This window comes from Pyrgilauda ruficollis, unplaced genomic scaffold (assembly GCF_017590135.1).
Source record: "Pyrgilauda ruficollis isolate IOZ18807 unplaced genomic scaffold, ASM1759013v1 scaffold6, whole genome shotgun sequence".
NCBI lineage: Eukaryota > Metazoa > Chordata > Aves > Passeriformes > Passeridae > Pyrgilauda > Pyrgilauda ruficollis.
In genome coordinates this window covers 17,535,485-17,556,655 of record NW_024527710.1, presented here as the reverse complement: position 1 = coordinate 17,556,655, position 21,171 = coordinate 17,535,485, and the positions used below count along the sequence as shown (strand labels likewise).

The window sequence follows — 21,171 nt, the reverse complement described above, 5'->3', positions numbered from 1 at the left end:
CGTTTGGCGGGCACACGGCGGGAGCTGCGAAGGGGAGGCGGCGGGAACGGCTCCGGGATGTCGTAGGTGTCTGGGGAGCGGAGCAGCGCTGCTCTCCCTCTCCGTCCGCTCTCTCGCCCCTTCCTCTTCTCCCTCCCTCCTCTTCTTCTTCTTCCTCCTCCCCTGTTCTCTTCCCTCTGTCTGTGCTCTCTGCTCACCCACCGTCCCCTCACGGCAGCGGGTCGGTTCCCGCGGACTCCGCCGTGAGGGGAGCGCTTCTCCCGGCGGGCTGCGGCTCCCGAGCGCGTTCCGTGAGGGGATAAACGCTCTCAGAGCGGGCCCGGGGAGGGAGGAGCGGCTGGCGAGGGGCGGGATTTGTTTCCAGATGGAAGCAAACCGGGAAATGCTGGCGGCGCTGGCTCCTGGGGCAGCGCTGCGGGCGGGGCTGGCTGGGCGGTGCTGCCGCTGTGGGAGATCCTCGCTGGATTCTGCATTTCTGAGGGGTCGGGCGCGGCGGCTCTGCTCACAGGAGCCCAGCGACAAGACAAGGAGCAATGGCCGTAAACTAAACCACAACGAGTTCCACCTCAGCATCAAAAACAGCTGCTGTGCGCTGAGGGTGGCAGAGCTCTGGAGCAGCTGCCCAGGGAGGCCGTGGAGTCTCCCATTCAAAGCCTGTGTCGCCTGCTCCGGGTGACCCTGCCCTGGCAAGGGGTTTGGACTGGATGAGCTCCAGAGATCCCTTCCAGTCCCAGTTATTCTAATTCTATATCTCTACATAGCGTGGATAACACCCGTGGGGCTGTGTGGGAAAGGGGCAAGAAGAAGGATCACAAGATGGTTCAGCTTGGAAAGGACCCACAGTGGGTCATCCCTTGCCATGGCACAGGCTGGCATCCAGGCAGGTCTGGAATATCTCCAGTGAGGGAGACTCCACATCTTCTCTGAACAATCTGCTCCAGTGCTCAGTCACTGCACTGGAAAGAAGTTCTTCCTCACATCCAGGTGGAACCTCATTTTCTGCCCATTGCATCTTGTCGCATTTCTGGGCAAAGCCTGGTCCATCCTCTGACCCCTCCCTTGGCCACCACTAAAGGGATTGGCAAAAAAATAAAAAAGCAGATTTTGGTATGAATTTGTGAAAGTGTGGCTTCAACAGAGTTTGATGGCAAGGTTCACTCTATTGTTCCCTACAGAGATGGAGCATACGCAGGGAAATGGGATTAGGATCAATTTAGAATGATTTACATGGAGACCAGGGATGCAAAAGGGTCACGGGGACAAGGATATGGATACAAAAGATACAGGTGCAAAAGAGTTTAGCAGCACTTAATCACTGACTGGTTTAATATTTATAAAGTGATTCAACAGGATTTACTACAATTACAGCAGTGAGTAAATTATAAATTCACACACAGGTGCACAGAGGTGGGAAGGAATTGCAAGCCTGTGGAGATCAGGGCATGACACCCCCCATGCCCATTTTCCATCAGGCTGTAGCTCTTCATTTTGTCTCCAAAGGGAATAAATCCTGCTCATTTTTCTCCTATATTTTGCAATTTATCAAGCAGTAAGTAATTAATCAACTCATGTAAGTCTGGTGCTGCTCTTGTGTATCTCTGCTTTTGGAGATACAGAATGGGCTCATCGTGGGCTTCTGGAGATCAATAAAGAAAGTTCTTTAACCTGATAAATATTAGGCACCAAATAATCACTGCAGGTTGTGCAGCTGGCTGTAAACATGTGCCATCATGTTCTGCACGGTTAAGAAAATAAATTAAATTAAGCCTTATATAAATAAATAAATTAAGCCTTGTCAGGCTAATTCAGGGGTAGGAAACTCAGGTTGAATACTCTCACCACAAGTTCCTCATCTTTTTGTCTCCTTTTCTCGTTCCACTCTGACATTTGGTTCTACACCACAGTCAAAGTGAGCTATATTTTAAATAAATTAAGCCTTGTCAGGCTAATTCAGGGGTAGGAAACTCAGGTTGAATACTCTCACCACAAGTTCCTCATCTTTTTGTCTCCTTTTCTCGTTCCACTCTGACATTTGGTTCTACACCACAGTCAAAGTGAGCTATATTTAAAAAAAAAAAAAAAAAAAAAAAAAAAAAAAAAAAAAAAACCAAAGGGGGGTTTTTTTTTTGCCCTGGCAAGGGGTTTGGACTGGATGAGCTCCAGAGATCCCTTCCAGTCCCAGTTATTCTAATTCTATATCTCTACATAGCGTGGATAACACCCGTGGGGCTGTGTGGGAGAGGGGCAAGAAGAAGGATCACAAGATGGTTCAGCTTGGAAAGGACCCACAGTGGGTCATCCCTTGCCATGGCACAGGCTGGCATCCAGGCAGGTCTGGAATATCTCCAGTGAGGGAGACTCCACATCTTCTCTGAACAATCTGCTCCAGTGCTCAGTCACTGCACTGGAAAGAAGTTCTTCCTCACATCCAGGTGGAGCCTCATTTTCTGCTCATTGCATCTTGTCGCATTTCTGGGCAAAGCCTGGTCCATCCTCTGACCCCTCCCTTGGCCACCACTAAAGGGATTGGCAAAAAAATAAAAAAGCAGGTTTTGGTATGAATTTGTGAAAGTGTGGCTTCAACAGAGTTTGATGGCAAGGTTCACTCTATTGTTCCCTACAGAGATGGAGCATACGCAGGGAAATGGGATTAGGATCAATTTAGAATGATTTACATGGAGACCAGGGATGCAAAAGGGTCACGGGGACAAGGATATGGATACAAAAGATACAGGTGCAAAAGAGTTTAGCAGCACTTAATCACTGACTGGTTTAATATTTATAAAGTGATTCAACAGGATTTACTACAATTACAGCAGTGAGTAAATTATAAATTCACACACAGGTGCACAGAGGTGGGAAGGAATTGCAAGCCTGTGGAGATCAGGGCATGACACCCCCCATGCCCATTTTCCATCAGGCTGTAGCTCTTCATTTTGTCTCCAAAGGGAATAAATCCTGCTCATTTTTCTCCTATATTTTGCAATTTATCAAGCAGTAAGTAATTAATCAACTCATGTAAGTCTGGTGCTGCTCTTGTGTATCTCTGCTTTTGGAGATACAGAATGGGCTCATCGTGGGCTTCTGGAGATCAATAAAGAAAGTTCTTTAACCTGATAAATATTAGGCACCAAATAATCACTGCAGGTTGTGCAGCTGGCTGTAAACATGTGCCATCATGTTCTGCACGGTTAAGAAAATAAATTAAATTAAGACTTATATAAATAAATAAATTAAGCCTTGTCAGGCTAATTCAGGGGTAGGAAACTCAGGTTGAATACTCTCACCACAAGTTCCTCATCTTTTTGTCTCCTTTTCTCGTTCCACTCTGACATTTGGTTCTACACCACAGTCAAAGTGAGCTATAATAAAAAAAAAAAAAAAAAAAAAAAACCAACCAAAAAACAAACCTAAGAGTGGTTTTCTTCATGTTGTTTGCTAAAATACTTGAGGAATTTTGTTTGCATGTATTATTTTTTCCCCCACATTCTTCTTGTAGAAGATCAGAGAGAGGTCAGTTCAGCCAACAGGATTTTCATGCGAGGAGTTGGGATGAATTTGGTTTCAGGGCTCTCTGTGTAGAGTTGGAGCACAATTTTTAAATTATTTTAAGTTCTCCCCTTATGGCAATGAAAAGACAATCAGCAAAAACAAGCCCCCAAGCAAGCCAGGCTGTTGGGTGGCACAAGGCAAGGTTGATCTCCTAAAGCTAAAATTCTGTTTTCCAAGACAACATTCCAGCTGTTTCCAATGTTGAAGGGCTTGGAATGAGGTTCCACCTCTGCCCCCGTGGTTCAGGGCTCTTGCAGAGGGAAATCTGGGCTGTGTGCTGCTCTGTTGCTGTGCACAATATTTGACAGGCTTCAAAGAACGTGGCTCTCATCAGTGCACAGCTCTCCCCCTAAGAAATGTCCTCAGTGTTCGTAACTTAGTGGGATTTTCATGTAGTTTCTCATTTATTTCATCCTACAGCTGTGATCCTGCTCCTGATTTCCTTTGGCTTTCAGCTCCTTTTGACACCTGCCATAAAAACTTCCATCAGAACATGCCTTGGTGTAACATGCAAATGCATTGGCCCCCAGAGCATCCTTGCAGTGTGGATGCATTAATAAATGGAATATTTCTCTGCTGCCATGAGCTGGAAGCTGTAATGGAGTCGGGATTCCTTGAGCTATATGGGGTTCTCTTTAAAAAAGAAATACATTGTAAAGAATTCCATCAAACTGTGGCAGCTTTGGCTGCCCTTTGGCCAGGATTTCAGAGGCCTTTTTAATTTAAATGTTACCTGTTTACTTGGCTTTTTTAAAACAGGATATTTCTTTTCCCTTTTTTGTAATAGAAATAGCTGTAAAACAGTTTTCATAAAAGACCCTTGCCTGAGTTACATATCAATGATGTGTTTCCATTCTATTTTCCCAATCCTTTAATTTACAGTTTTGGAATAGCAGCATAAATTTGAAAAGGATATGTTTGGAATGAGGTCATCTAAATTCCTTACAAGGCAAAACATTCTTTTTCCAAGATGAAAACTGAACTAAGTTCTTGAAATATGATGTATATTCCAAACCCTGTTTAATTCAGTACAATATACATGTTTCTTGGGGACTGTTCTTACAAAGATTTTTTTTTTCTCATCGTTTTACATCATGCTTTAAACTATTGTAAAGATTTAGGAATGTGCTTAAAAAGTTTCAGTTGTCTCTGGGAAAAATAGTCTTAATTTATGTTGACCTTTCTTTCCTTGGAGCATTTCGCCTGCATTCAATAAAATTTTGATGACTGCTCTTTAGCAGACAGCTGTACCATATAAAGTATTATAAATATTCAGCTTTCCTCTTCCAGTGTTGCCATTAACAGCTGGGCATCCAGTTCAGAGGAGCAGATTTTGCAGAGAGAGCTTGGCATGTTCCTGAATCAGGAGAGGGAAGAAGGGAAGCAAACAGTTTCTTATGGTTTGGGGACCTGTAAAGACATAGAGCATCTGTTCCCCAGTTAAGTCATAGGCTGGTAGCACTGAATCATGTTAAGAGCTAAAATGATGGGAAAAACTACTTTTTTCACCTTGCCTGTACCTGTGTCTTAAATGTCTTAAACATTATTTCGACTAATGGCAAAATAATTCCAAGCTTTGCTCAGAAGGTATGTAAATGGAAATGTTTGGGGGGAGGTTTGTTGTTTATAGCCTTGGAGAAAAGATAAATACTCAGCATGACTTCACTTCAGTGCCTGGATTTTATCTCTGGTATAAAATGGAGAATCAGATTTTCTTAGGCAAACACTTTATCCTTCTAAACAAGCAACGTTCAGGGAATGGATTTGCTTTGGATGCCATCAGTAAATGTGAAACCAAAAAAGGAAACTGTCTTTAGGATTATCAATTATAGACCTTACTAACAGAAATCTTTGTGTCTACATGAGCATAAAACCTGTCCATGTTTTTCTCTTGCAGGGTTAAGAGAGCATTAAATTTGGACACTGTTAAAAAAGATAATGTAAGTATTTTTTGGTGTCTGGAGCCATCTGGGCTGTATAAATATAGATGTATGTATATCTGTGTGCAAAAATAAATGTGGATATAAACAATCTATTTCATTTTAGCTGCCTTTATGTTGTTACAGATTGGATGTTGTCTGGGCAAATCTTAAAGCACAAAATTACTGCTGCAAATATTAGTATAAAATTGATTGTATTTCATTTGTCACAGAACTGCCTGGCGTTAAGTAATGTACATCTGCATGAATCACTTGAAAAATGTGCATATTGTTATTGCCACCACTATTTCCCCAAGAGCTGAATGAGTTAAGATCCTTGGTGAAATCATTTATTAGAAATTAGCTCCATTATCCTGGGAAGCAAACGTTCTGCCATGTAATTGTACATGTGACAATATGGAATTATGATAATGCTGTAATCTGCATATTAGAAACTGCAAAATTGAAATGAAAACATTAAAGGCATTTTCATGTCAGGGCTGTAATTACCTCCCTCAGCTAATCTGGCATAATGAAACAATAAACTCCTAACGCTGCCATCAATTTCACCGCAGTTATCACAACCAAAATAAAATCGTACTGGTGCTGTTATTTGTTGTAAATGCAGCTCCAGCATCCTCCCAGGCACCAGCATGTCGTGACATATGTCAGTTTATTACCTCCCACGGTGGCTCTTGCTGCAGCCAGCAGGGCACAGGAGCTGGGGAGGATGGCAGGGTGCAAAGGAAGGACAATTTTGGAGAAGTACAGAGAGAAAGAGCGGGTCAGCAAACGAGCTCCCAATAAATCTCCAAGCCTGGGTCGTTTTGAAGAGGTTTTTGTATATGCAGCACATATTTGGAGGCCTCGGTGGTATTGAGCAAGGCAGAAATTGGGCATTTTAAAAAATTCCAGATAGTTATTTTTTGAAAATTTCAACAGAGGTCGCAAAATACCGCAGTGGCACCAAAAAAAAAAAAAATCATTAACAGTTTACTTAGCAGCTTAGCGTACCATTACCCAACTTGTTCTGCTCAGAATGCAGCTGTGGCTGTAATTTTGCAGCTGTTTCTTGGGCTGCAGTAACATTTTTGTAGGCAAGTGGTCCAGCTGAAATTCCATGGAATGCTTTTCCTGCCCTAAATCCATCCCTTCCCATGAGATAAAAAGAGTTACTCCATGCTTACCTGCAGTCAGGTTCTTGTGCAGCAAAGAGCTGAGGAGAAGCCCACCTGAATGACAGAAACTTTTAGTGGAGGCTCAGGGATGTGCCTTTACACTGATTTTTAGTTCACACAATGTCTCCTATAGATGCATGTCAAAGATTTAAATTAAATAACTTTATAGAAGGAAAGAAGGAACAGGAAGTAGTGAACTCATGGTCTGGGTGAAATGTGTGCTTAATCTTTGCTGTTTCTCTCATTCCTTTCCTGTTTTTATCAAGAGTTCCTCATTCCATGGATCAAAATGTTCATGAACTAACCAGATCAGGAATGAGTATTTTTAGATTTTTGGAATCTTAGTGTGGTATTGTTAAAAAATTGCATAACTGGAGTAAAATTCTTCCTGGAGGAGAAAATCTTACTGACAAATAAAAACTGTTCTTGTAAGTGCTGCAGGAATTTTGTTTAAAATAACCCTATCCATATCCAGAAGTGAGTAAGATGACTGCTGTTCAAACAGGAAAAATAGTCTGAAATCTTTGGAGATTTTCCCTCTTGAAAAGGAGATTCAGGGTGACATGTTAATCCCTAAATTGGCATTGATGCTTCAATTAATATTTATTTTAAAGATTGTTGGAAGCATTTCTTTAATCTGCTTGAATGTGGCAAGACAGAGTGAGGAATTCCATCAGGTGAAGTTTAAATGCTGCTAGACTGGAACAAGAATATAAATGAGAGGTGTGAAAATATTTAAGGTATTTGAGACTAAAACAAGGCAGAGGCAAGTGGGCAGCATTAAAATCTTTTAAACTCTGCTGTAAGTGCCACTACTGATGACCAGCAGTAGCACTTGTGAGTTGTGAAGTAAAGGTTTGGGTTGTTTTTTTTAATTTCTGTACATGATATGTGCAGAAAATCCCAGTTTCTCATCCTTGCAATTCAGCATCCATGCTAGAGCCTGTCCCAGATAATCCCAGTCAATTTTCCAGCACTGCAGACTTGTTCCTCTGAAAACTTCTCTGCACAAATCCTTTAACATCATTAAATAATTCCTCTTGCATTATTAGACATATTGAAACCCTGAACCACAGACAAAATTTTGGATTTAAGGGACTCACTTTAGATTTTTTCAATTAAAAAAATTAAATTTAAAAAAATTATTAGAAATAACTTTTGATACAATTCGAATCTAAAAATATTTGTGTCTTAAATACTCATTACTGGAAGAAAAATAATAACTTGGTTTGACTGCTTTAAAATCCCCAGACATCGAGGTGATCATGCCAGAATTCCTAAACCCCTGGAAAACACATATTTTTCTGTATGGAACCTGGGAGACAACGTGTTTGAAAGGATTTTTTAGTTTTTAGAGTCAAACTAATCTTATTGAGAGGAGGGAGTGATAGAGAAGCTTGACGAGCACAAAGTCACCCCACCACAACTTTTAACATGGGCTTTCCATAGTGGGAATGCATAAAGCCAGGAATTACTTAGGGGAAAGATAAAAAAAATAAAATGTTCAGAGTGGTTTTGTCAATACTCATCTGCATCTGGACTTTTTTTTGTATTTTTCTCCATTTCAGGTGCCTGATGCAACCCCCCAGAAGGCCAAAAGGAGCAACCTGAACTTCTACTCCCCGACCACAGGCACGTGCCAGCTGAGTCCCTGCTCCTCTCCCACCAGTGATGGGGCACAAAACCCCAGCAGTGCCCCAGCAGAGGGTGAGCTGAACATTCCCTCTTTCTTACTGCAGCTTTTTCCTGCTGTGTTTAGGGACTTCTCTCCCATCTGCTAGATTTGATTTCTCTTTCCTCTCCAAGAATCTCTTCTGGAGAAGCCAAAGTTGGGACTTAAAGCTAGAATTTTTTTCAGTGTGAATCTTGAGGATGTTTATAAAACAACTGAGTGAGACAATTTTTAATTTACATTACACCGAATGTCATCAGCTCTCAGAAAATACACCTTTGTAAGATTATAATGATATTATTTCCAGTTCACTTTAGGATGAATGTTCACTTAGTTCCACAGTCACAGCTTTTGACTCTGACTGCTCAAGAAGCAGATTTTCACTAGACTGAGCTGCTTTTATGGCTGTATAAAAATATTGTGGTTGTGGCCTCTTTTAAGTGTTGAGGAACCTTCAGGTCACCTGGTGTAACTTTTTTATTTTAAAAAGAAGAATACAGAGGGACCTTTTGTCATCTTTCCCTGCAGAGCTTTTATTTCCTTGCAGTACAAGGAAATAAAAAACCTTAACATCTAGAAAAGATGGTTAAGTCTTGATAACAACAACAACAACAACAATAATAATAATAATAATAATAATAATAATAATAATAATAAATGCATAACTTTCATTGTTAGCAAATTCCTTGTTCAATTGTTTTAGTTATTAAGAAAAAATCACCTGTCTGATTTTGAATTTGTCTGGCTTTAATTTTTAGCCACTGGTTCTTGTTGGGTTACAAATTTTTTTATTTCCCAGAGGTTTTGGAATTCATGTACAGTAATTGAGACCTCACCAACATTTATGAATTATGTTGAGTAAAAATATTCTGAGCAAGGTGAAACAGCCACTGTTGGAAATTCATCTGGGTGTCTGCAGATTTTAGCTGTTGCACCATATCCTCTCCTGATGGATCTGCAAAAGTGGAGTTTCCCTTCAGGATTTTATATTTTATCCTAATTCTTTATCCTGCTGCCAGTCTTTTTTCCCCCTGTGTTCATACAGCTACAAGATGGTGCTGTATAATTATTAAATCCCAGGTTCCAGGCTGTCCATTTAAACCCACAATTTCTGCTCTCCTAAAAATCCACAGTACTAGTCCAAAAGTATGACCTGTTTGATAATTGATGACTGATTTAAGTCCAAGTTCTATTGACTACTTAGATTTAAAATGAAATCTTTGAGGGTCTTAACTTTTAGCTACTGTATTAAAGCTTAAACTTTTGTAGCACTTTGTCATCCTGAAGTGTTTCTAAATGTTTTACAAAATATTAAAATTAAAAGTTAATTTATCCTTGAGTGCTGAGACTTGGATGTAATAATTTAGATCTAACAAGAAGAAATCAAAGTGTTTAATGCTGAGTGTGGTCTCTTTTTTTCAGTCTGATGGCAGGAAGGAGATTTATTACAATGAAATGTGGAAAGCTCCTCATTCCACAGGGTCTGTCTGGGATCTGTACATTTGTTAAGCCCATGGTAAATTCCAAATGTTTCACTTCAAGGTGAATTTAGAAAATCCCCCTGTTTTGTGATGTCTTCAACTTAAGCCACAATTAAATCATTTCTGATAGTCAGATGTGACTTTTTTATTGCTGGAACAAGTATTGATAGACAAGCTAAAATTTTAATCTGGTTTTGTTCTGATCTGATTCCTGTGGGAATGGATAAGTCATGTAAATTCAGAGTGTCTTTTGTGGTCAGAGGTCACATTTGTCCTGCCCCATCCATCCCATGCCAGACTGGAATATTATATTGTCAGTAGAGCACTTTGGAAGCAATTCCCAGTATCTTTGTGGTTGATTAGGAAATGGACTTGGGGCCAGGCAGTTTTTATAAAGGGAAATGGGAATTCCATAGCTCAGTCATTCCAGCATTTTCAGGATAATGCTCGATGTTAATCTGCAGTTAATAGGATAAAAAGCTCCTGGAAGAGCACAGTAAATATCTGCCAGGATGATTCTAACTTCCAGATATTAATTCTGTAATCCCAAGGTTTCCAGAAACTGAGGAGAGGTCAAATTCCAAAAGTGTAAATGATAAATAATTTACTGTGGTTCATTCCAAGTCCTGCTTTCCAAGGCAACTTTGAGGTTTTTCCTCTTCTCAGAAGATCACTCAGCACTCAAGGTTCACACCGACTCCTTCTTCAGGTGCTTCAAATACCGCACATCTGATTTTTATCCTTATTGTGTCTCTTTTTCCGAGGAGATGGGAATGAGCAGAGCGATTCCAACAGCGGATTGTCCAGGAGAGGGCAGCCTCAAACAGAGCACGATGTGTAAGTGCATTCAGTTTGAAGTTTGTTATGGGTGCAGGGCTGTGATTGCATCTCTTTTTCACCACCAGACGATAACTGTGACGTTTATTTGCCTAAATATTATGTTTGAAGTTGTGGCTCTTCCTTTTCATTCTTGCAGTTGAACTCACAATTTGTTTCCTGGGGTTTTTGCCTCTGCTGGATGTTTTCCCGCATCATTAGGCTGAAATTCCTTCAGTGCAGGATGGTGTTTTCCAAGTTGTGGAGCTGGACGGGTTGTTTGGATGATATTTAAGCAGTGGAAAATAAAATATTAACATTATACCGGTGTGAAACTGTAAATTGATTAATTGGGGTTTTTTTTTGTGATTCAGTGAATCCCTTGGTCAACACATCCAGCCTCATCTCTTAGTGACAGGAACCCGGAATTACAGAACAATTGGAGTAATTAGAGGCCTCATTGACATGGAAATGTTTGCATTCAATAATTCAGAATGTTTTTAAAAGGTTTGCAGGAGACCAGCAGTGACATTCTTACAAAAACATGTCTAAACCAACACCTACACTTAATATTCATTTGAACTTCCATACACTTAATTTTACAGGTGGAAAATACAGTGTCCAGTACACTAAATAAATCCTCACAGCTGAACTGGATCCATCCCCATTCCAATGAGAAAAAACTCTGGGAAACATTGCAAACATGGATTTTCAGTGAGTGGGGATGTGGATAATTGGAATTGTTTTACCTTTTTTACACAGGTTCCTGCAACTGCACTCCCAAGTGAGAAATTCCTTGCCCAGAATTCTGAAACTAAGAGCAAATCTGACAAGCCTGAAGGTCTGGTTTACATTGATTTGTCTTTTACACTACTTCTAATATAGAATTTGAAAGCAAAATTAGGGTTTTTTTATTCAACATTTGACTTTGAAGGGGTAGGGAAACAAATAAAAGACTTGAAACCAGGCAAGTTGGACTTGGAAACCCACAAAATGCACAAAAACTCAAAAACGTATTGGATTTTTTAAACCAGAAGAGTTGCTTTTCCATGTCCTCAGTTTTTAATTTGTACACAAATAGAACCAATATGAGGTAGTTCTCCATTATTATAACTTGAAATATGAATTAACTGCATAGATTTTTATGTCTTTGAAGATAAAGATCCTTTTGTGTTGAAGTGATTGTACCATTTAGTTTACCACTAAAGTATCATTATTTAATAGTCCAATACATGTTAAAATGCAAATCACTGCTCTCTTTTTTTTTCCCATTTTGTTTCCTGACTAAATTTAGCACAAGGTTCATTGCTGTACATCAATAGTTGAGAAATAATTCAGTGTACTCAGAGGACTGTGTTGATTTCTTTCATGTGGACAAGGTTTTATTTAAAAAAAAAAAAAAACAAAATACAATGATACTAATTGAAAATATTTTAATTACAATGTTTATTTAGAAAAGGAAGGATTTAGAGCTTATGAACAATTTCCAATTTGGTTTTGGTATGTTGTAGATATGGAGTAGATATTGAGAATGGGATTTAATAATGATTTTAATTGTGGTTTTCCAGGCTTTGGAGGGCAGTAGAGAGCTGGAAAATATCCTCGGAGTCTCACACTCGTCCTGTGTGCTGAGTGCTGAACTGCAGAAAACCCAGGCGTTGGGTGAGGAGGGGGTTCAGTACATTTATTTATCTCCTTGGAACATTTACCAGGGATCACTCCAGATGTTCCCTTGGGTACTCCCCAGGACTCAGGAAAATGCACTTCAAGTGTCCCGGTGCATCCAGCAGGGACATAAAAGCCAGGCACACTGGGGAGGGAAAACCTGGAAAAGCAACACCTTTTCTGATGGAAATGGTCAGTAAATAGTTAGATACTTAGTGGGTACTTAGGTGGGGATTAGGCTGAACGTTTGCACTTGGATTGCTTGGCCTTTCTTCTCCCCTTCCGAGGAAGTTGGTTTGTTTGTTTGTTTGCCTGTCAGCAGGATTAGGCTGAATATAAATTTCCAGGCTTTAAAAATGGCTATTCATGTGTCTTGAAACGATGGACATTCCAGATGCTTGTTGTGTTGGGATAAGGGGACTTCACAGCTGCCACATCTGAAATACTTTTCCGAAGGAGCCCAGAAAGCAAACCTGGAGTGCCTGGGCTGCTGCTTTTGGCAGTTGGGAACAGGTGGACAGTAAAGCCACAGGTGCCAGAGAAAATTTCTTCCCAAACAGTGGAATTGATGCATCTCGTGCTGGTGTTTCAATTGCCATTTCTTCCCTGACTCGTATTCCAAAGCTCATTCCATTTCCCTTCTGCGTGGGCTTGCAGTGCCCTGTTCCCACTGTAGTGCCAGATCCTTTCTGAGCCACGGTGGAGTCACCTGGGAACAGTCTGGGTTTCCATCGGGGTGGGACAGACAGACAGCCAGCCCAAAGGACAGCTCAGACCTCTTATTGCCTCTCCTGTGTCCACTCTTTCCCTCAGCTCCTTGGGAAAGAAGCATCCTTCCCCCATCTCTGAATTAGGAACTATGGCAGCACTAGGGAAAGAAAAAATTAGAACAAAATATGGGATGAGGCTTGGAAGGAAACCTTGTCAGAATTCTCTGAATTTTGAAAATTCTTGTTAATTTTTTTGAGCACCAGTTACGTATACAAGAGGGTTTTTTTCCTTGAAATGCCTTGAAAGTGAAGGAGGCAGCAGAGGTATTATTTTCTTTGAAAGCTCTGGGGCAACATTTGTTGATTTTGGATTTATTTCTTCACTAGTGAGTCAAGCAGAAAAACTGCAGCTGTTGAAAGCAAGCCATGGAAAAGTCCCTGCCCGAGGTAAGAAACTCTTCATAACTCCTGTGTAACAGATGTTTTGATTCCTTTTGCTTGATTTCTTTTCAGTCCTTTTCACTTGCAATAAGTTGGGTAACCTTTAGGATATGAAAACGATGATAATCAAATGTGTTTCTCCTGAATGGTCTGCAAATGTAAATTGAATGTTTGCTGCTATTTTCGTTGTATTGGGTATTTCCCCATGAGACTGTGCAAGGAGGAGGAATCATTCATGGCCTTGCTCTTGTGGCATGGTCCAGAAGATTTTCCATACTCTTTGTATATCCCAGCTATCCTTGTTCTTCCTCATCCTCCTCCCTCCCACTGTGTTTTCAGTGCCACAATCTTGCAGCAAAACCTTTTTCACTTTGTGTATTTTGTGGGGTATTTCACCCACTCCAGGGGGCTGTGAAATCCCAGCTCTGGGGTTTCTTCATAACCAGTGCTGTGAAAATATTTGAAGCTGGTGGTGTTGCATCCCCAGCTGCTTTAGTGCCTTGGCAGGAGGGAAGGGGACACACTCAGGACAGTTTAATTCCCTCACACTCAGTAAAATCAACAACCATCCCCCAGGGATATTCTGATATTTCTGTTATCTTCACACTTTCTATCTGAAAGCAGAGCAAACCCAAAACCAGGAGCAGTGGTGGCATCTCTTCTGTGGGGAATTCTCTTAAAGGACAGAAAATTGATCAAGCTTAGATTTGCTGGGCTGCAGCAGATTAGCTGCAAATGAAAAGGAGTGACAGCACTTGGGAGGGAATTGGGCTGATTTGTGCAGTGTGCAGGTGGTGATTTACAGCTCCCTGTGTCCTCCTGCTGCAGCTCCTGGTGGCAGGGCTGGAATGCTGGGAACAGTCCCTGCCTCCTTTGTGCTCTGCTCCTCGCTGCTCACCACACAACACTGGAGCTCCAGCTCTGCTCCAGAGCGCAGCCCCTAGCCCCAAACACACAGCCAGGCTGCTTAGATGAGAGATATTTTGTGAAGGTAGGGTGGAAAATAAAATTCCAAGTTTAAGCTGAGCGATTTTGATGAAGTTCCAGTGTCAGATTTGCTTTCACAAAGAATAAATTCAATCTTGCAGTCTTGAAAATGCAGTAGCGGGAGAGGCAGAGAAGTTTGTGATCAAAGAGAAGCATCTGTAGATGTTTTTCTTTGCCTTTTAGTTTCAGATGTGGGTTTTTCATAATTATTTTTAATTAGTTATGGCAAGGCTTAAAACTTATGACTGTTCTATGGCTTGGTCCAGATGGAATGTCACATTATCATCACATGGTGAGGCATGAAATTTATTTACTTTACATAAACGACCTCCTCTTAAAACAACTTCATACAAAACATTCCTGGCTCAATGGGCAGCCTTGTGCACAGCTCAGTTTATCATTTTGGGTGACCAGCATGGAAAAAGGGCATCATTGTTTGCCCATGACTTGAATTTACAGTAAACAAAATGTTTTTGAACAAAAAGTAAGCAAATTGTAAAACAACTGCCAAGAGATGAATCGAGTCAGTGTCTGGGAGTCCAGAACGTGCTGAGAATGGATGTGCAGGTTGGGATGTGCACTTTTTAAAGGAAGATTTCATAGGTTTGGAGATTCCAGGAGTGAAGGTTCTGAAGGGGAAGCTGCTCCAGCTGGCTGTTACAAAGGACAGGGACACTTTGCTTCCCCAAAACCCTGACACAAACCATGGCTGCTGCCCGTGAGAGTGTTCCAGAGATCAAATACTTGCAGTGGTGAAGAAAACTCTGTCCAGGCTGTGGTGGAATAAAAAACACTTCCTTTGCTGTGGGCTGTTCATCCTGCTGAGCCCAGGGGCAAATCTGATCCTCTCTGACTTCTGAGCATTCCCAGCTTTCATGGTGGGGTGAATACAAGGGGCTGAGGTTTGTGCTCTTGGGACAGTAGTGGTGGCTTTCCAGGAGACTGGATCAGAGTTAACTGCATGGAATTTATTCCATGCCACTTGAAGTCAGTGATGAAAGCAAAGCTGAGAAATCAGGGACCAAAACTCCCGAGTTTCCACCTGCCAGTCCAGTTTTGAAAACTGCATTTATTTTAAAACACAAATCCCCTTTCACAACCACTGCAAAATATAAACACATCCTTAATAATCAGAGCTCCTTCTTGAACCAGGTAAAAGGTAAAAATACAGAATTCCACCTTTTATTTCATTTTGTGAGAGTTTGAGTGCAGAATTTGGGTGTCCTAAGACTAAACCACTTGGCTCTGGTGGTTGCTGGGGGTTTATTTTCACATCATTCCCAAATCAAGTGTTACAGATTTGTTGACCTTTAGATGTATGTGGGTGTCTGCCCCACCTTTCCTTCCTCCTCCTTGGAGATCTTTTAAGGAAAAGGGGAATGCAGCAGTGGATTTTTCCAACTGTGAAACCCTAACCTAAAAACCACATCTATTTTCCTCATCCCAACTTTGTATTTACTTACAGAGAAGAAATGCCATTTCCCCTTTGCTGGGAAAAGTGAGTTTGGGAACTGGTTGTGCAAAAATTGTAACACTGGAGGGATCTGGCCTTGTTCCTGTGCCCTTCCCTGTGGAAGAACATCCCTGTTTGTGCTCCTGGGGCTTTCCTACCATCTCACCTGGGCAGGGCTGATCTCAGCTCCTCACTCAGTGGGGATTGCCCCAGGGGGGTGTGGTTTGCCCAGTTTGTGTCTTGGGCATGAAAAGCTGTTGTTGCTCGGGCTAAACTTGAATTCATGTCTCCTCATTCTGTGGGTTTGAGTTTGTGCCCGTGGGGGTCCCTCCCAGAGGAGGAGAGGGAACAGATCCCACTGAGCCCGGCCCCCCCAGGCTGCATTTCCCAGCACAGGTGAGGAATCCTGTCCACTGCCGGCCCCAGGAGCTGGGGGAGCTCCCCACTGCTCCTTCCCAGCAGGATTTGGGGCCCTGGGGCTGTACCCACACCTGAATTTTCCCAACAGCCTGAGGCTGGAGGAGTGTGGGGTGTGGGCCCAGCAGCACGAGGAGTTTGGGATGGAAGGAAGGAGAGGGGGCAGCTCCAGGGCTCTGCAGTGATGGAACACCCTGGGCTATGCAGATGAAATATTAAGCCATTAACTGCAGTGGCAGATACAGAAATGCACATGAGACATATGACTGGAGGCCCCAGACAAGTACACAGAGAGCTGTCAACCTGCATTTTGGATTTAGGTGTCAGCCCCATTTATTCACAGATTTCACCCTTGTTTTTACACTCTATTTTCCTAGGTGCCTTTTTAGAGATGCAACAGCTATGAATTTTTAATTCTGGTGGATCTAGTTTAGAGTATTAAGCTTAATGAAAAATTCAAAAGAATTGTAGTTCTTCCAACATGTAGCAACTCCTACATGAGAATAAATACTGCTTTCTCCCATGAATATAATTATTTTAAATAAAAAAGAAAAGAAACATTAGTTTGGACTCACTTAGTAGCAATTATATGTTTAAGAGGTGTAAATAACTTGCTATCCAGACATTACAAATATCCAGGTGCTCTGTATGTGCTGATGACAACAAAATTGAAAAGAAAGACTGTAATAATTCTGACTGGTTTTCTCTGCAGAAGATATTGATTATTTGTGTGTGGTGAGAGATTTGGAAAATTCAATTAAAGGAGTTGTGCAAAGGTTTCATAAATTTCCCCAGTACAGCGTGTACACAGACATTGCTGCGTATTAAATCAATGCAGCACTTCACAATATATTTTCTTTGAAACATAAAAATAAATAACATTTAAACAGTTCTGCTTACTACAGAAACAAATTTTATTTTCTGTGAAGCATTTAGTCATGTGCTATCACTGACTCATACACATTTGCCAGCTGTAACAAATTTTATAGACGTTTTCTCCAGAGACATAGCTCATATACTATGAATTTTTAAATGAGCAAATGGTGAAGAAGGGATGTCAGCAATATAAAAATTGATCAGTTAAAAGATAAAAGCATAAGTAAAGAGATTTGTATGGTAGTCTTAATAGGTTTTATTAAATAAAAATACTATAAAAAGACAGTAATGAATAGACTGAAGGTTTTAACTGTGGTTGAGGTGGAGAAAAATTATTCTGGCACATTTAGTAGAAGATTGGTTTTATATCACCCGACAGGTGAACATTTTTTTTCTCTCTGCTTTTTAGATCTGTAAATGTTTTAGAGCAGTCAAAGTTGGGAGAGGATGGTGGGAGAACTTGGAGGGGAAAGGAAACTTGGGAAGATTGAGCCCTTTTAGTGCCTGTGTGGTCCAAGGGCAGGGATGGCTGTGCCAACCCTCTGGAGCAGGTCTGGGGGACTCCAGCCACTGCTGACCCTGGGAACCCTAAAACTGGAGCTGAGGAGAGCAACAGGCTGGGCCTGCAGCAGCCAGCCCTTCTGCCACAGCCCAGGCACCTCCTGGTCCCCTCCCTGAGCCCTTTCCAGCTGCTCTGCTCACTGCCACCCTCACCCTGGAGTTCCTGAATGCTCTCTTTGGTTTGATGGAGCTGAACTTAGGAGCTCTGCACGGAAAAACCCTGAGAGAAAGGTTGTTGGGGTTGTTCAGAACAGCTCACTCAGAGGTGAGGCAGGGTTGGATGGGATATTGGGAATAAGGAATTGTTCCCTGGCAGGGTGGGCAGGCCCTGGCACTGGTGCCCAGAGCAGCTGTGGCTGCCCCTGGATCCCTGGCAGTGCCCAGGGCCAGCCTGGAGCAGCCTGGGACAGTGGGAGGTGTCCCTGCCATGGCAGGGCTGGCTCTGGGTGGGCTTTACAGTCCCTTCCAACCCAAACCATTCCAGGGTTCTTTGTTTGGAAAACAAAGCTGAGTCCATGGTATTTCTCTTTTGTGAATCTGAGCAGCGTCTGTTTTTCAGGAGAGCTCAGAGTGCTGGGCAGAGCTCAGCATGGTGGCCATGGCACGTTTGGGTTCTTTACTCAGCACACAGTGCAATGCTGCAATCTGTGGTTAAAGGGAAATCAGTCCTTTCCTTTATGGAATTGCATTCAGCACAAGTAAAGCAGCTGGTAACTGAACCTTCTTCCTGTTACTTGCCATACAAGATTGGACAGTTTCCTGTTGTGAGCAGTTGTGGGGTTTTTTGGTTGATAATTTGTGTGAACAAATGAAGTTCGTTAGGAATAAAGCTAGAAAGTGGTACCTGAGGCCAAGCTGGATTGGATTCCTTTCTCTGGAGTAACCTTGTGAGTCCTGGCTTAGGACAGAGCCTGGGCTTGGTCTGCTCAGCCCCAGGGGAGGCTGCCCAGCCCAGGGGCAGGTGCTGGTGTGCAGTCACTCCCTGGCAGTGTGAGACCCCCGTGGAAGCAGTGTGCCAGCTGGGGGGAGCTGAGGAGGCCCTGCCCCAGCAGCCCCGTGGCTGTGGGGTTTGCTGCCCTCCCCAGCTGGGTTTGTGTGCAGCTGAGAGGCTCAAGCTGCTGGAAATCCCCTCTGTGTGTTCCATGTCATCCTGAATTCTCCCTTACCCCTTCCTCTGGGGAATCAAACACCCCAGAGCCAGCAGCCCTCAGGGTGCTCCAGCAGAGCCGCTCATCTGCTGCAGGGACATTTGGCAGCCCTGGCACTCACAGGCACCTGCTCCCAGAGCCTTCCCCACATGTTCTCATTCCCCGAGTTCCTTTCTGCCCTTGCACACTTTTCCTGTGCCTGTCCCAGCCACCTGCTCACCCTCACCCGGCCCGGCCCCGCCCGGCTGCGGCCCCAGGTGTGGGTGACTCTGGGTGGCTGTGGGTGATCCAGGGATTGGCTGTGGGTGACTCTGGGTGGCTGTGGGTGATCCAGGGTGGCTGTGGGTGACTCTGGGTGGCTGTGGGTGATCGATGGTGGCTGTGGGTGACTCTGGGGTGGCTGTGGGTGATCCAGGGATGGCTGTGGGTGACTCTGTGTGGCTGTGGGTGATCCAGGAATGGCTGTGGGTGATCCAGGGTGGGAGTTCCTCTGCTGCAATCCCTGATTGGGCTCTGCTGGCAGAGCCCTTGGGGATTCTTATTTGTTCTTTTATTATTGATAGCAAAAGGCAGCACCAGCTTCTCATCCTGGTAGCACATTCTGTTCTGCTTTGCCATCACTGCCAGTGATGGAACACAGGTGCAGCCACTCACCAGGACAAGCTCTGAAATCCCTGCTGAGACACCGTGTGAAGGAAAAGGGGTGCTGGGTTCTTTAACCACCACAGCAACTCATTTAACTCGTGTTTGAGGCAGGATTTGCACAAATTCTGTCATCACACCACTGTTGTCTATCACATCCCACGTTTCTGTGTTTTCCTTGTTCACAGAGCACATCCAGGCTGCCGGGAGTGCTGCATTCCTCACCTCATTCCTGGACAGAAGGAAGGAGCCCCTGGGCCTGCTCTCGGCCTTGCCCAGCACCAAGGCATAGCCAGAGTGACCAGGACCAAGGTACTTCTTGTAAAGCATGTGCAGGGAGCTCTGGGATGTCCTGCAGGCTGCCCTGAGGGGAATCAGGTGTTCTCTGCCCTTGGGATTTGTTCCTGGTTTGTTGAGCACCGTGACAAAGAATCTCTAGAAGCTCTGCTCCCTCACTGAAACATCCTGTGCTGTTTCTCCCCAACTTGTTGCTGCTTTGGCTGCTTGTCCTTGTTCCTTAAAACATCCCCAAATGTCCCTGCAGCTCCAGGCAGAGGGGCTGGTGCCCTGCCTTGCCTGAGGCTCTGTGTGTGTTTTACTGGACATCACACCCATAACTCCAAACAGATCCCATGCACGATGATGCTGCTGTCTAATTGCTATTTATTTTAGTCATTCCTCATCTCCCCACAGGCATTATGTGAAAAATGCATTCCACATCAACCCAAACTTCTCCATCTGCTGGACTGGACTTAAAAGGAGCGAAGAACTGAGTGTAAACCAATCTCCCCAGCAAATCCCAGCTGGGGAGCGCTCGCTGCGCCGGGCAGGTGCACGTCCAGATAACATTTCTGGCATCTATTTCAACTTAACAATGTGCACAACCAGATAATCTCAATGTAAATAATCCACCCCGGGTGCTGTGCAGCCCTGTGCCCGTGGGGCTGGTGCTGGGTGGTGCTGTGGGCTCTGGGGGGCTTCTCCAGCACTGCCTGGGCTCCAGGGCTGGAGGGAGCTCTGCAGTGCCAGCAGTTAGTTATTCCCACCCGGGATGTGTTTTAGTTGCTTGCAAACACTTTCCCTGCTGGTGCTGCCATGGCTGGGCACAGATCTGTCACCCACGTGAGGGTTCCTCTAAAGTCAACCCCAACCCCAGGGTAAAAAGGCCTCAGCCTCCCACCCAGCACTGACACAGGGCTCTGGTAACATTTGCTTTTAGGTCAACATTGGAGTTTAGTTTTGGCATTTAATGCTGTAGCAGCAGAGCTGTTTTATATAAACCAACCTTTTTTATAAACCAGCTGCTTTTCTCTTTCCTCCTCCTCAGCCTCACCCCTCCAGCCAAATGAATCCCCTGCCTCTCAAATCCACGCAATTAGTCTGAAAAAATGCAGTAAAATAATTTATGCTTATCAAAGTCCAGCATAAACACAAACACTTGAATGTCCTTTCTACCACCTCAAATAAACTGATTTTTACAACTAAAATTCTGAGCACCAGCGTGATAAAGGTGTTCAGGGTGTGGCTGAGCACACACACACTCAAGCTTTGGGAGTGTTCAATTAATAAAAATGGTTTTGCACTTCGCTGCCTGTGCAGTCCGACTGGGAAGAAGGTGAGGAAGTGTTTGAGGGAATTGTGGCAGCTGCTCTC

At 43.2% G+C, this 21,171-nt stretch overlaps 1 protein-coding gene across 2 annotated transcripts; it reads left to right on the top strand.

The window, feature by feature from the left end:
- Positions 1-14: 14 nt before the first annotated feature.
- Positions 15-21,104, top strand: LOC121362145 (integrin subunit beta 3 binding protein). 2 transcript variants are annotated; one of them, XM_041483398.1, is made up of 9 exons: positions 15-62; positions 5,450-5,492; positions 8,218-8,356; positions 10,570-10,639; positions 11,381-11,459; positions 12,187-12,280; positions 13,381-13,440; positions 19,707-19,830; positions 20,212-21,104. In XM_041483398.1, the coding sequence occupies exons 1-8, from the start codon at positions 58-60 to the stop codon at positions 19,808-19,810; spliced, it is 594 nt and encodes a 197-aa protein (XP_041339332.1). In that variant the 5' UTR covers positions 15-57; the 3' UTR covers positions 19,811-19,830; positions 20,212-21,104. The 2 variants fall into 2 exon arrangements, with proteins under 2 accessions (XP_041339332.1, XP_041339331.1); XM_041483397.1 differs by having other exon boundaries at positions 10,567-10,639.
- Positions 21,105-21,171: the final 67 nt, after the last annotated feature.